Raw genomic sequence first — 15847 nt, 5'->3', positions numbered from 1 at the left:
TAACAAATTCCTCTCCATCTAAACCCTTAACGCTATAGCATCCCAGTCTATGTTTGGAAAGTTAAAACCCTCTACTGTAACTACCCTATTATTGTTATAGATAACTGAGATCTCCTTACAAATTTGTTTCTCAATTTCCCACTGACTATTAAGGGGTCTATAATACAATCCCAATAAGGTGATCATCCCTTTCTTATTTCTCAGTTCCATCCAAATACCTTTCCTGGATGTATTCCCAGGAATATCTGCCCTAAGTACAGAAGTAATACGATCCCTTATCAAAAATACCACTCCCCTCCTCTCTTATCCCCCTTTCTGTCTTTCCCATAGCATTTGTATCCTGGAACATTAAGCTGCCAATCATGTCCATCCCACTGGCCGTGTTTCTGTAATTGCTATGATATCCCTGTCCCATGTTTCTAACCATGCCCGGAGTTCATCTGCCTTCATTGTTAGGCACCTTGCATTGAAATAAATGCAGTTTAATTTATCAGCCCTACCTTGTTCTCTGCTTTGTTCCTGCCTGCCCTGACTGTTTGACTCACTCCCTTTCCCAACTGTACCAGTCTCTGATTGATCTGTTGTCTCAGTCATTCCCTGGGTCTCATTCCCCACCTTGGTAGTTTCAATCCTCCTGAGCAGCTGTAGAAAATCTCCCTGCGAGTCTATTAATCCCAGCTTCATGAGTTGGTTTACAGTGACACCCCACACGCACCAGCCTAGGCATCACACCACACGTTGCCCAAGGAGTCTGCAACGTTTTCTCCGAACCCTTGAAGCAACACTACCTAGAGTCATACAGCATGGAAATAGGCCCTTGGTCAAGTCATCCTTGCTGACCAGGTATCCTAAACTAAACTAGTCTGTGTTTGGTTCATATCTATCTGAACCTTTCCTATCCATGTATCTGTCCAAATGTCTCCTAAATGTTGCATTTGTATCCATCTCTACTACTTCCTCTGTTTGCTCATTCCATACATAGACCACTCTCTCTATGAAAAAGTTACCCCCGCGGCCCTTTTAAATCTTTTCTCTCTCACCTTAAACCTATGCTGCTGGTTCAAGAGAATTCTTTGCTCCTGTAAGTACTTTACTGAGCGTTGTTTAAGCATTACCTGGGAAGATGTAAATCCATAGAATGTTATTGGCCTCATCTTCACTGATATACCTGAAGGTAGGTCTTGAGGATGGGACTGATCGCTGCACACTCCTTGTGAAAACTGATGCATTCTGTTTAAAGTGACTTTACCATTACAGACCAGAAGCTAAATATTAATATCTGGGGAACTCTGCCTCGAACAACAGCAGAATTCTACATCATCTTAATCTGTATCACCTGGCACATCAATTCCTTCACATTCATCTGCAATTAACCAATTTGCATTATAAGAAGCCATGCTAAGTAATCAGTTATATTTGGGATGTAGTTAGAGAGGTAGCTGATGTTAAATCCAGTGGGGATATGATGGCATTATGATGGTGTCATTGGAGTCCTTCGAGGACCGATCTGATGCTGTCAGGAACTGGTTTCAAATCGTACCTTGGCAGCCAGTGGCATTGAAATCTAATTATCTGCGATTGCAAGCTCATCTCTGTAATGGTGACCATGAAACTACTATTTGTTGTTAAAAACCCACCTGATTCACTAATTTCCTTCAGAAAGGAAATTTGCTGTCTCTACTTATTCTGGCCTCAGTATAACTCCAGACCCACAGCAGTGTGGTTGATTTTAAAATAAAAACAGCTGCAGAAACCTGCAGCTCTGAAGGCATTTGTGGAGGGAGACAGAGTTAATACCGAGACCCGTCCAATAACAATTCTTCTGAAGATTGGACTCCAAAACATTAACTTTTTTCTCTCTCCAGGGATGCTGCCAAAAACTGTAAAGTTTCCTTGCTTACTGTTTATATTTCAGGTTTCTGGCATCTGCAGCACTTTGCTTTTATCAGAGTAGTTGATTCTTGACCTCTCTGTCCAGGGTCAGTTAAGATGGATAACAAATGCTGACCTTGCCACTAACACCCACGTCATCAAAGAATAAAGAATCTTCCAAGGTTGGGTAGAGAATCCATTACTGGAGGATGACAGCTGAGTTGGCTGGTGTGGGCAGGGGAGGGTGTTCAGAAAAAATGGTTGAGAAACAATGACAGAGCCATAGAGATGTACAAGATGGAAACATACCCATTATTCCAACTTGTCCATGCTGATCAGATATTCAAAATAAATCGAGTCTCATTTACCAGCATTTGGCCTACATCCTTCTAAACCTTTCTTATTCATATACCCACGTCCAGATGTCTTTTAAATGCTGTAATTGTACCAGCCTTCACCACTTCCTCTGGCAGCTCATTTCATACATGCTCCACCCCCTGCATGATAAAGTTACCCCTTAATTCCTTTTTCACATCTTTCCCCACTCACCTTAAATCTATGCCCTCCAGTTTTGGGCTCCCCTACCCTGGGGAAAAGGTCTTGTCTATTCACCCTATCCATGCCCCTCATGATCTTATAAACCTCTATAACGTCACCTCTCAGCCTCCAACGCTCCAGGGAAAACAGCCCCAGCCTATTCAGCCTTTCCCTATAACTCAAACCCTCCAACCCTGGCAACATCCTTGAAAATCTTTTCAAGTTTCACAATATCATCTCTATAGCAGAGAAACCACAACTGAACATAGAATTCCAACCGTGACCGAACCAATGTCCTTAAGAAAATAGTTTGTGACTCAGCAGGTTGCTTTTCAGACTGGAGGCCTGTGACCAGTGATGTGCCACAAGGATCAGTGCTGACTCCACTGCTTTTCTTCATTTATATAAATGATTTGGATGTGAACATAAGTATAGTTAGTAAGTTTGCAGATGACACCAAAATTGGAGGTGTAGTGGACAGAGAAGATGGTTACCTCAGGTTACAGTGGGATCTTCATCAGATGGGCCAATGGGCTGAGGAGTTGCAGATGGAGTTTGATTTAGATAAATGCGAGGTGCTGCATTTTGGAAAGGCAAATCGGAGCAAGACTTATACACTTAATGGTAAGGTCCTGGGGAGTGTTGCTGAACAAAGAGATCTTGGAGTGCAGGTTCATAGTTTCTTGAAAGTGGAGTCACAGCAAGGATAGTGAAGATGGTGTTTGGTATGCTTTCCTTCATTGGTCAGAGCATTGAGTACAAAAGTTGGGAGGTCCTGTTGAAGTTGTACAGGACATTGGTTAGGCCACTATTGGAATATTGTGTGCAATTCTGATCTCCTTCCCTTCAGAAGGATGTTGTGAAACTTGAAAGGGTTCAGAAACAATATACAAGGATGTTGCTGGGGTAGGAAGATTTGAGCTATAGGGAGAGGTTGAACAGACTGGGGCTGTTTTCCCTGGAGTGTCAGATGCTGAGGGGTGGTGACTTTAGAGGTTTATAAAATCCTGAGGAACATGGCTGGGGTAAATTGACAAGATCTGCTCCCTGGGGTGAGAGTCCAGAACTAGAGGGTATAGGTTTAGGGTTACAGGGGAAAGATTTAAAAGGGACCTAAGGGGCAGAGAGTGGTGCATGTATGGAATGAGCTGCCAGAGGAAGTGATAGAGGCTGGTACAATTATAAAATTTAAAAGGCCTCTGGATGGGTATATGAATAGGAAGAGTTTGGAGGGATATGGGATGGGTGCTGGCAAATGGGACTAGATTGGGTTGGGATATCTGGTTGGCATTGGCGAGTTGGACTGAAGGGTCTGTTCCTGTGTTGTACATCTCTGACTCTATGACTCAGATGCAACAAAGATCCTAGAAAGGGAATAAACCAGCCATGGCTAAACAAGGAAGTTTAAGAATGGTATCAAATTTAAAGGAAAAAAAAAGAACATGGCAAAGAGTGGTAAATCAGAAGATTGGGAAAGTTTGAAAAGCCAATGTAAGATGACAAAAAAGGGGAAGAAAATAAACTGTGGACAAACTAGCAAGTAATTTAAAATGGGTAACAAGAGCTTCTTTATTTGAAAAGAGGCAAAGTGATCATAGACTCCTTAGAAACACGACCGAGGAAATTATGGCAGGAAATGATTAAATATTTTGCATCAATCTTCATCGTAGAAGACCCTATTAGCATTCCAAAATTACTAAATAATCAAGGGGCCTAAGTGAAGAGAACATAAACACAACAATAACTGGTGAAGCTATTAAACTGTAACACCATACCTGATTTATGGTGTGGCCAACAGCAGAAGGAATCATGCTTGGTTGAACCTGTTCAGAGGAATGGTGTATTTTTCAGTCTTTGTCTAATTGGTGGATTTGTCTTCTCTAGGTAATCGACATGGGTTAATGGTCCCTAATAACACGACAGATCAGGAGTTACAGCATATCCGCAATTGCCTGCCAGACTCTGTGGTCATCCAGAGAGTTGAGGAGCGTCTTTCTGCACTCGGAAATGTAATCGCCTGTAATGACTACGTGGCTCTGGTGCATCCGGACCTAGACAGAGTATGTGTGCTCTTCCTGGGCTTTTCTTTTAATATAGGGATTATTTTATTGAGAAGCTAACTGAAGGGATGAATGCAGATTTCTCCAGCTTTCTCATTCCCCCCCCCCCCCCCCCAAACCTTTTCTCAGTCCCAACCCTCAGACTCAGCACCGCCTTCTTGACCTGCAATCTTCTTCCCGACCTCTCCGCCCCACCCCCTCTCCGGCCTATCAGCCTCACCTTAACCTCCTTCCACCTATCGTATTTCCAATACTCCTCCCCCAAGTCCCTTCTCCCTACCTTTTATCTTAGCCTGCTTGGCACACCCCCCTCATTCCTGAAGAAGGGCTTATGCCCGAAACGTCGATTCTCCTGCTCCTTGGATGCTGCCTGACCAGCTGCGTTTTTCCAGCAACGCATTTTTAAGCTCAGTTTATGCTGTCTGTTGATGTTTCATTTGAATTTATCCCTTCTGTCAATATCAATTGAATTGATGCTCAAGTCCTGAAGTGAGACTGGAACCCACAACCACCACCACCTGAGGTGAGAAGAATTCCAACTGTCCCATTCCCTAAGGCCTAACCTGGAGTCTGCAGGACCTCATGCCCCCTCTGTAGTATTCCCTGCTTGCTCCACCACAACAGGCAGCACCTACCTTTTCTCTATTCGGTCCACTATGACAGTTTGTCAGCAAGCCTGCTAAGGTCTGGCTCTTGCCTCGTCTCCTTTGGTCTGAGCAAGTCCATTGGTAAATGCTCCTTCATTAGCGTTCTTTATAACCGAGTGAGCTATTTACATGTAATTGCTGTCAGTCCTTTTGGAGTGCTGTTGGTTATTTAAATGAGAGATCCTGCTCTACCTCAGTTGTTTCATGAGATATGAGCATCACTGTCTGGGCAGGCATTTATTACGAGTTGCTGTGGAGACATTGAGTTTAGGGTAGTTAGATACATTATGTTGTTAAGGAGACATCCAAGAATTTGAAGCAGCAACACTGAAGGAATGACAATGTATTTCCAAGTCAGGGGGGTGAGGAGTTTGCAGGTGATTGTGTTCCCATGTATCTTTTGCTCAAATCCTTCTAGATAGAAGTAGTCGTGTATTTGCAACATGCAATCTAAGGATCTTTGAATTTTTGCAATTTTGATTTATTTGTACACACTGCTGCCACTGAATGTATGTGGTGAAGGGAGTAGATGTTTATAGATGTGGTGCCGATTAGTTTGGCTCCTTTGTCCTGGGTCGTGTCAGGCCTCTTGAGTTGCACCAATCCAGGCATACGGGGAATATTCCATCACACCCCCTGACTTGTGCTTTGTAGCTGGTGGACATGCACTGCGACTCGAGGTGAGTTATTTGCGGCAGGATTCCTATCGTCTGACCTGCTCCTATAGCCACAAAATCTCTGCAGCTAGCCTAGTTCAGGTTCTGATCCGTGGTAAACCCCCTCCTCCAGATGATGATTAAAATCATAAAGATGTACAGCATGGAAACAGACAGTAAGTGCAGGAGTAGGCCATTCTGCCCTTCGTGCCTGCACCACCATTCTTTATGATCATGGCTGATCATCCTTAATCAGTATCCCGTTCCTGCCTTATCTCCATAACCCTTGATTCCACTATCCTTGAGAGCTCTATCCAACTCTTTCTTAAATGAATCCAGAGACTGGTCCTCCACTGCCCTCTGGGGCAGAGCATTCCACACACCCACCACTCTCTGGGTGAAGAAGCTTCTCCTCATCTCTGTCCTAAATGGTCTACCCCGTATTTTTAAGCTGTGTTCTCTGGTTCGGCACTCACCCATCAGTGGAAACATGTTTCCTGCTGCCAGAGTGTCCAATCCTTTAATAATCTTGTGTCTTAATCAGATCCCCTCTTCTAAACTCAAGGGTATACCAGCCCAGTCACTCCAGTCTTTCAGTGTAAGGTAGTCCCGCCATTCCAGGAATTGATCTCGTGAACCTACACTGCACTCCCTCAATAGCCAGAATGTCTTTCCTCAAATTTGGAGACCAGAACTGCACACAGTACTCCAGCTGTGGTCTCACCAGGACCCTGTACAGCTGCAGAAGCACCTCTTTGCTTCTATACTCAATCCCTCTTGTTATGAAGGCCAGCATGCTATATTAGCCTTCTTCACTACCTGCTGTACCTGTATGCTTACCTTCATTGACTGGTGTACAAGAACACCCAGATCTCTCTGTACTGCTCCTTTACCTAAATTGATTCCATTGAGGTAGTAATCTGCCTTCCTGTTCTTGCCACCAAAGCAATAACCATACATTTATCCACATTAAACTGCATCTGCCATGCATCTGACCACTCGCCTAACTTGTCCAGATCACCCTGTAATCTCCTAACATCCTCCTCACATTTCACCCTGCCACCCAGCTTTGTATCGTCAGCAAATTTGCTAATGTTATTACTAATACCATCTTCTATATCATTAACATATATTGTAAAAAGCTGCGGTCCCAGTACTGATCCCTGCGGTACCCCACTAGTCACTGCCTGCCATTCCAAAATGGAGCCGTTTATCACTACTCTTTGTTTCCTGTCAGCCAACCAACTTTCACTCCAAGTTAGTACTTTGCTCCCAATACCATGTGCCCTAATTTTGCTCACTAACCTCCTATGTGGGACTTTATCAAAAGCTTTCTGAAAGTCCAGGTACACTACATCTACTGGATCTCCCTCTTCCATCTTCAGAGTTACATCCTCAAAACATTCCAGAAGATTAGTCAAGCATGATTTCCCCTTCATAAATCCATGCTGACCCTGCCCTATCCTGTTACTACTATCCAGATGTGTTGTAATTTCATCCTTTATAATTGACACCAGCATCTTTCCCACCACTGAGGTCAGACTAACTGGTCTATAATTCCCTGCTTTCTCTCTCCCACCTTTCTTAAATAGTGGTATAAGATTAGCCACCTTCCAATCCGCAGGAACTGATCCCGAATCTTTGGGTCCAACCCGTCCATGCCAACTAGATATCCCAACCTAATTTAGTCCCACTTGCCAGCACCCGACCCATATCCCTCTGAACCCTTCCTATTCATTTACCCATCCAGATAGTTGGGGAGTCCAGAATTAGAGCGTTTAGGGTGAGAGGGGAAAGATATAAAAGAGACCCAAGGGGCAACTTTTTCACAGTGTGGTATGTGTATGGAATGAGCTGCCAGAGGATGTGGTGGAGGCTGGTACAATTGCACATTTTAAGAGGCATTTGGATGGGTATATGAATAGGAAGGGTTTGGAGGGATATGGGCCGGGTGCTGGCAGGTGGGACTAGATTGGGCTGGGGAATCTGGTCGGCATGGGCGGATTGGACTGAAGGGTCTGTTTCCGTGCTGTACATCTCTGACTATAAATGTTGTAGTTGTACTAGCCTCCGCCACTTCCTCTGGCAGCTCATTCCATGCATGCACCACTATGTGCGTGAAAAAGTTGGCCCATTGGTTCTGAAATCCCCCACCCCAGGGAAAAGACTTTGTCTATTTACCCTATTCATGCCCCTCATGATTTTATGAACCTCTAAGGTCACGCCATAGTCTCAGAAGCTGCAGGGAAAACAGCCCCAACTTGTTCAGCCTCTCCCTATAGCTCGCATCCTCCAACCCTGGCAACATCCTTGTAAATCTGTTCTGAACCATTTCAAGTTTCACAACATCCTTTCGATAGGAAGGAGACCAAAATTGCATGCAATGTTGCAAAAGTGGCCTAACTAATGTCCTTAACAACTGCAACATGACCTTCCAACTCCTATACTCAATACTCTAACCAATAAAGGAAAGCATACCAAACACCTTCACTATCCTAACTATCTGTGACTCTATTTTCAAGGAGCTATAAACCTGCACTCCAAGGTATCTTTGGTCAGCAACACTCCCCAGGACCTTCCCATTAAGTGCGTAAGTCCGGCTAAGATTTGCTTTCCCAAAATGCAGCACCTTACATTTACCTAAATTAAACTCTATCTGCCACTCCTCAACCCATTTGGCCCACCTGATCAAGATCCCGTTGTAATTTGAGGTAACCTCCTTCGGTGTCCACTACACTTCCAATTTGGTGTCATCTGCAAACTTACTACCTATACCTCTTATGCTGACATCCAAATCATTGTGAATAATTCCGAGATCGTAACACTGTTGAATGTCAAGGGATGATGGTTCAATTCTCTCTTGTTGCTGATTGTCTTTACTTAGCAATTGTGTGGCTTGAGTTGGCAGCGATAGGGTTTTTGTCCAGGTCTTGCTGCAATTGGATATGAATTGCTTTGGCATCATCTCATATGGAAAAAATTCTGATTTGAGTTAATTAGGTTTGAAATGTTGTATAATTGGGGCACTAGTCATCCATAGGGTGAGTATTTTATGGAGGGTAGCTAAATCTGCATTAAAACTAAAGTGAAGTTTTGAATATTGGTTAAATAGTTATTTTGCAATCATCAGTGAACCCCCGAGTTCTGATCTTCTGATGGAAGCTAGGTGATTGAAACAGTTCAGGAATTCCTGCAGAGATGGTGTGGAGCTGAGATGGCTGATGACTTGAGATGTCTGAGCTCAGCAGTTACCAGCCTATAATTCTGCCTGTAGTGCAGCTCTGGTTTTGTGTGGGAGTCCCAACCACGCTGTGTGGTTTGTTTTGTGTGGTCTGACTTTTCAAAGGAGCTGATGTTTGCATTTGCCAGTTTGATTAAAATGAGTTTTGATTCCCACCCTTATGCTGCTGCAGCCTTGAAGGAAAGCATTTGAAATGTGATAAATCTCATCTTCTCTTTGGAAAAAGCTAGCTTTGATATTGTGACAATTATAATGTTAATTTCATTTGGGGAGATAATTCATGCAGCCAAAGTGTCAGGGACATAGTGCAGGTCCATGACTATTTATTCTCACCCTCGTAGCTCCTGGAAAGAGTTGCAGATAGATAGAACAGTGAAGGAGGAGTCTGGTATGCTTGCCTTTATTGGTCAGTGCATTGAGTGTAGGAGTTGGGAAGTCATGTTGCAACATTGGTTAGGCTGCTTTTGGAATACTGCATGCAGTTCTGGTCTCTGTTATAAGAAGGATGTTGTGAATCTTGAAAGGGTTCAGAAAAGATTTACAAGGATGTTGCCAGGGTTGGAGTGTTTAAGCTACAGGGAGAAGCTGAATAGGCTAGGGCTGTTTTCTGTGGAGCAACGGAGGCTTTTTGAGGTTTATAAAATTGAGGGACATGGACAGGGTAAATAGACAAAGTCTTCTCTCCATGGTGGGGAGTTCAGAACTAGAGGGCCAAGGTTTAAGGTGAGCAGGGAAAGAAATAAAAGGGGCCTAAGGGGCAAAGTTTTCTCTCACAGGGTGGTGCCAGCGGAAGTGGTGGAGACTGGTACAACTACAGCATTTAAAATGCAGCTAGGTGGATATGAGTAGAGGGGTATGGGCCAATTGCTAACAAATAGGTCTAGATTAATTTATGGTGTCTGGTCAGCGAGTTGGACCGAGGGGTCTCTCTCCATACTGTGCAGCTCTGACTCTGTGAAGGCACAAGTCGCAAGAAAATAGAATTCTCATGAAGAAGCAGGTAAAATTAGAATACAAATCATTAAACTAGGAGTCACAGGTTATTGTATTGCATGCAAGGCTACTGTATTTCCAGTATCTAACTGTATTACACCAGAATGAATCCAGTTTAAAGAGCAGGGGTATTACAATAATGAATTAATTCAATAAACTACTATAGTTGTGGCATCATGTGTTGTCATGCTAATGAAGCATGTGACAGCTCCTGGACACTCAAATGCTCCTAGGGAAGCACGTTGATTGGGCAAGTGTTTGCAGCTCAAGGAATTTTGGGTCTGAGCTGAGGAGCAACAGATGTTCGTCCATCACAAGGGAGAGCTACGTGGCCACTTGGCTTCACGAGATGTGTTACATCAGTTAATTCAATCTTGGTCCTTGAACACAGACTGTGTGTAACTGCAGGCAAGACAGCTATTGGGATCCAATGGGCAGCCATCAAGGAGCCCGTTCCCTGCAGTTGCCAGCTGTGCAGATGAGGGTCAGACTGTCAGGGTGATGAGTAAACTGACCATGGTGCCTTAAGTTGGGGAAGGAAATAGGAACACAATCGTGGTATAGTTAGGGGAATAGCTACTGTCCTCTGAAGGTGATGTTCCCTGCCAGGGTTTTCATTCAGCATTGGAGAAGAACTTAGAGTGGGAGGAAATGGTTAAGACAGCAAAATAAATGGCTCTTTACTTAAATATGTAGTAGTTGGAACAAAATAAATTAATAGTGCATGCAGAGGGAACCACTACACAGCCATAATGAAGACATGGTTACAAGATGAACAGAGCTGGGAACTAAGTTAGTTAAGGATGTGTGACTTTTTGAAAAGAAAGACCATTTGGAAAGTATGGTTGTTATTGAGAGAGAATAAGTACGAAAGCAAGAAATGATCTAGGATCAGAAGATGTGGAATCCATGTGGGCGGAGATGAGAATTAAAAAGGGGAAGAAGACAATGGTGAGAGTTGCTTGTAGGCTCCCTAGTAGTTGCTGTACTGAAGGGTATAATGAGGACATTTAAAAAAAGACAGCACATTAATCATGGATAAGACTCTATTCATGGACATTGACTGGCAGAGGTAGCCATAAGAAAGAATTGAGTATATTTGGGGAAGTTTCCTGGAACGGTCTAAGAGATCAATCCCCAGGAAACAGTGACCATAGTGTGGTAGAATTTAGCATGAGAGTAGAAACATGGGTAAACGGGAATAAAAATTAATGATAAACCAGAGGATTGGGAAATTTTTAAAAAACCAACAAAGGATCACCTACAAAATAGAGAAAGAAATTAGACTTTGAGGCTGAACCAGCTAGTAATATTAAAAAGGCTATTCTTCAAATACATTAAAAAAATGAGATAAGGTGCAGAGAATGAAACCTAGGAGCTATAAAATAAATACTTTGCATTATTCTTCAAAGTAGAAGACCCTTGTACCATTCCATTCATTCACGGGGGTGAGGGTGTCGCTGACTAGGGTAGCGTTTATTGTCCATCCCTAATTGCCCAGAAGGCAATTGAGAGCCAGCCATATTGCTGTGGGTCTGGAGTCACATGTAGTCCAGACTAGATAAGGATGGCAGTTTCCTTCCATAAAGGGTCTTAATGATCCAGATGAGGTTTTCCAACCATCAGCAATGGATTCATGGTCATTGTTAGATGAAAAAATTCCAGATATTTATTCAATTCAATTTCCACCATCTGCTGTGGCAGGATTCAAGGCCAGGTCCCCAGACAGTTACCTGGGTCTCTGAATTAATCGTTCAGCGATGACCCCACTAGGCCATTACCTCCCCTGAATAATTAAGGAACCACAGTAGGGAGGAACTAATTAAAATAACTATCATGAGAGGAAAAAGGGCCAAAAACTAAAGGCCAGTAGGTCCCTTGCACCTGATCGGTTGCATTCTATGATAAATTTAAGTACCATGGAGGTAGTAAATGCACTGGTAGTGATTTCCCAAATATAATAAACTGCCAATGTAACATCTTTATTCAAAAAAGGAGGAAGACCAAGAAAACAGCAATTTGGTTGGATTAGCATCTCATTGTAATAATGTTAGTCTATTATAAAAGCTGTAATAGAACTTTAGAAATACTTAATATGAATAAGGCAAGTCAGCATGGCTTCATCATGGGAAAGTTATCCCTAACAAAATTAAAATCGTAATGGAAAAGGATAGACCAGATATAAAAGGTGAAGTTCTAAATTGGAGAACGGCCAATTTTGACAGTATTAGGCAAGAACTTTCGAAAGCTGATTGGAGGCAGATGTTCGCAGGTAAAGGGACAGCTGGAAAATGGGAAGCCTTCAGAAATGAGATAACAACAAGAATACAGAGAAAGTATATTCCTATCAGGGTAAAAGGTAAGCCTGGTAGGTAGGTATAGGGAATGCTGGATGACCCCCCCCCACCCCAAATTTCCCTGCCAGTATATTAGTCCCCTCCCAATTTAGGTGCAATACATCCTTCTTGTACAGGTCACTTCTACCCCAAAAGAGATTCCAATCATCCAAAAATGTGAATCCTTCTCCCATACACCAGCTCCTCAGCATTCATCTGCTCTATCCTCCTATTCCTGCCCTCACTAGCTCGTAGCACTGGGAGTAATCCAGATATTACTACCTTGAGGACCTCCTTTTTAAATTTCTGCCTAACTCTCTGTAATCTCCGTTCAGAGTCTCAACCTTTTCCCTTCCAATGTCGTTGGTTCCGATGTGGACAATGCCCTCCTGCTGGCCCCTCTCCCCCATGAGAACATCCTGCACCCTCTCTGAGACATCCTTGATCCTGGCACCAGGGAAACAACACACCATTCTGCTTTTTCTCTGCTGGCCACAGAAACATCTGTCTGTACCTCTGACTACAGAATCCCCTAATACAATTGATCTCTTGGAAGCCGACATACCCCTCATTGCATTAGAGCCAGTCTCAATACCAGAAACATGGCTGTTCATGCTACGTTCCCCTGAGAATCCATCACCCCCTACATTTTCCAAAACAGCATATCTGTTTGAAATGGGTATATCCACAAAAGACACCTGCCCTAGGTGCTGACCTCTCTCACCCTTCCTGGAGTTAATTAGATTACTTACAGTGTGGAAACAGGCCCTTCGGCCCAACAAGTCCACACCGACCTGCCGAAGCGCAACCCATCCATACCCCTACATTTACCCCTTGCCTAACACTACGGGCAATTTAGCATGGCCAATTCACCTGACCCGCACATCTTTGGACTGTGGGAGGAAACCCACGCAGACACGGGGAGAACGTGCAAACTCCACACAGTCAGTCGCCTGAGTCGGGAATTGAACCCGGGTCTCAGGCGCTGTGAGGCAGCAGTGCTAACCACTGTGCCACCGTGCCGCCCACGATTAACTCATCTATGTGACTGTATCTGAGACTTTCCCCCTTCCTATAACTATAAGATGTCCAAAGATTCTCTATCCAGTGAGTAAAGGCAATTCTCCTGATCTAAGAGGCTTGTTTCTTACTCTGAGACTTTGTCTCCTAGTTGTAGACCCTAAAGCCAGGGGAACCACCTTGCAGCATCCACTTGGTCAATCTCCTGTCAGAGAGTGGGATTGTTAATGGATTTGGAAAAGAGTAGTCATGGGCAAGTTGATAATGGGACATTGTAGCCAGGTGTATGAATACTGGCAGGGTTCATAGTCAGTGGAGATCAAAGATTAATGGCAATTGGTGAATTAATTGAATCATGGCAGGGTTCAAAGCTAGGGTGCTGCAAATGTGTTGCTGGTTAAAGCACAGCAGGCCAGGCAGCATCTCAGGAATAGAGAATTCGACGTTTCGAGCATAAGCCCTTCATCAAAGCTAGGGTGAATGAGTACTGGAAAAGATGGCTTAAATATAGTCAGCTTCCATCAAGAAAAATAACTTTGTATATTTACTGTAATGCAGTTCCTCCTGACTTGATATCTCAGTACTGATTCACAGTGTCAAGCCTAAATTGAATTATCTTTAAATTGCTCTGTAATTTGAATGCCAGTGGAAATGTTGACTTTTCATTGCTTGCGTCTCCAAATTTACTTCATCTCCTGAGAGCTGTCCTCTACTGGAAGTGGAAAGAAGCAAGTAGTTGTTAATATCCCTGTTCTCCACTCACCGAAAAATCTATTAGCAATGCCTGTAGCAAATGTTTCCTGAAGCTCTGGTGTAGTTCATGGAACTAAGAATTATTCTGAGGTTTTCTATCAATGGGTTCACGACCAACTGGATTTTTACATTAGTTACTGGGCAAAAGTGAGGACTGCAGATGCTGGAAACACTCTGCACCCTCTCTGAGACATCCTTGACCCTGGCACCAGGGAAACAACACACCATTCTGCTTTTTCTCTGCTGGCCACAGAAACATCTGTCTGTACCTCTGACTACAGAATCCCCTAATACAATTGATCTCTTGGAAGCTGACATACCCCTCATTGCATTAGAGCCAGTCTCAATACCAGAAACCAGAGTTTAGATTACAGTGGTACTGGAAAAGCACAGCAGGTCAGGCAGCATCCGAGGAGCAGGAAAATTGACGTTTCTGGCAAAATCCCTTCATCAGGAATAGAGGCAGGGAGCCTCCGGGGTAGAGAGATAAATGAGAGGAGGGTGGGGCTGGGGAGAAAGTAGCATAGAGTACAATAGGTGAATGGGGGTGGGGATGGAGGTGATAGGGAAGTGTAGAGTGGATCAGTGGGAAGGGAGATTGGCAGGTAGGACAGATCATGAGGACAGTGCTGCGGTGGAAGGTTGGAACTGGGGTGAGGTGAGGGGAGGGGAAATGAGGAAACCGGTGAAGCCCACATTCATGCTCTGGGGTTGAAGTATTCCGAGGCAGAAGATGAGGCGTTCTTCCTCCAGGCGTCGGGTGGTGAGGGAGCAGCAGTGAAGGAGGCCCAGGACCTGCATGTCCTCAGCAGAGTGGGAGGGGGAGTTGAAATGTTGGGCCATGGTATGGTGGGGTTGATTGATGCGGGTGTCCCCCTGGTCCTCACTTTCCACCCTACCAACCTTCGCATTAACCGCATCATACGCTAACGTTTCCGCCATCTCCAAACGGACCCCACTGCCAGAGATATATTTCCCTCCCCACCCCTTTCCGCTTTCCGTAAAGACCATTCCCTCCGTGACTACCTGGTCAGGTCCATGCCCCCCAACAACCTACCCTCCTATCCTGGCACCCTCCCCTGCCACCGCAGGAATTGCAAAACCTGCGCCCACACCACCTCCCTCACCTCCATCCAAGGCCCCAAAGGAGCCTTCGCATCCATCAAAGTTTCACCTGCACATCCACCACTGTCATTTATTGTATCCGTTGCTCCCGATGCGGTCTCCTCTACATTGGGGAGACTGGTCGCCGCCTCGCAGAGCGCTCCAGAGAACATCTCTGGGACACCCGAACCAATCAATCCCACCGCCCTGTGGCCCAACATTTCAACTCCCCACTCTGCCGAGGGCATGCAGGTCCTGGGCCACCTCCACTACTGCTACCTCATCACCCCACGCCTAGATGAAGAACGCCTCATCTTCCGCCTTGGAACATTTCAACCCCAGGGCGTCAATGTGGATTTCATCAGTTTCCTCATTTCTCAACCCCCCCACTTACCCCAGTTCCAACCTTTCAGCTCAGCACTGTCCTAATGACCTGTCCTACCTGCCAATCTCCCTTCCCACCGATCCGTTCCACCCTCCTCTGGTCTATCCCCTCCATCCCCACCCCCATCCACCCTGTAGGCTGCCTGCCTCCATTCCTGCTGAAGGTGTTTTGTCCGAAACGTCGATTTTCCTGCTTCTCGGGTGCTGCCTGACCTGCTGTGCTTTTCCACTGGGAGCATTGCAT

At 44.6% G+C, this 15847-nt stretch overlaps 1 protein-coding gene across 1 annotated transcript in view; it reads left to right on the top strand.

Moving 5' to 3' along the window:
* The window catches only part of eif6 (eukaryotic translation initiation factor 6), an 81553-nt gene that overhangs the window by 22892 nt on the left and 42814 nt on the right, over window positions 1–15847 (top strand). The window contains exon 3 of the mRNA XM_060836601.1: window positions 4294–4469. Coding sequence (XP_060692584.1) covers window positions 4294–4469 — 176 coding nt within the window. The remainder of the gene's footprint in view (window positions 1–4293; window positions 4470–15847) is intronic.

The sequence above is a fragment of the Hemiscyllium ocellatum genome, chromosome 15, assembly GCF_020745735.1.
Source record: "Hemiscyllium ocellatum isolate sHemOce1 chromosome 15, sHemOce1.pat.X.cur, whole genome shotgun sequence".
Classification (NCBI taxonomy): domain Eukaryota; kingdom Metazoa; phylum Chordata; class Chondrichthyes; order Orectolobiformes; family Hemiscylliidae; genus Hemiscyllium; species Hemiscyllium ocellatum.
The sequence above is the reverse complement of the archived record's forward strand: the minus strand, read 5'-3'. Positions and strand labels throughout refer to the sequence as shown.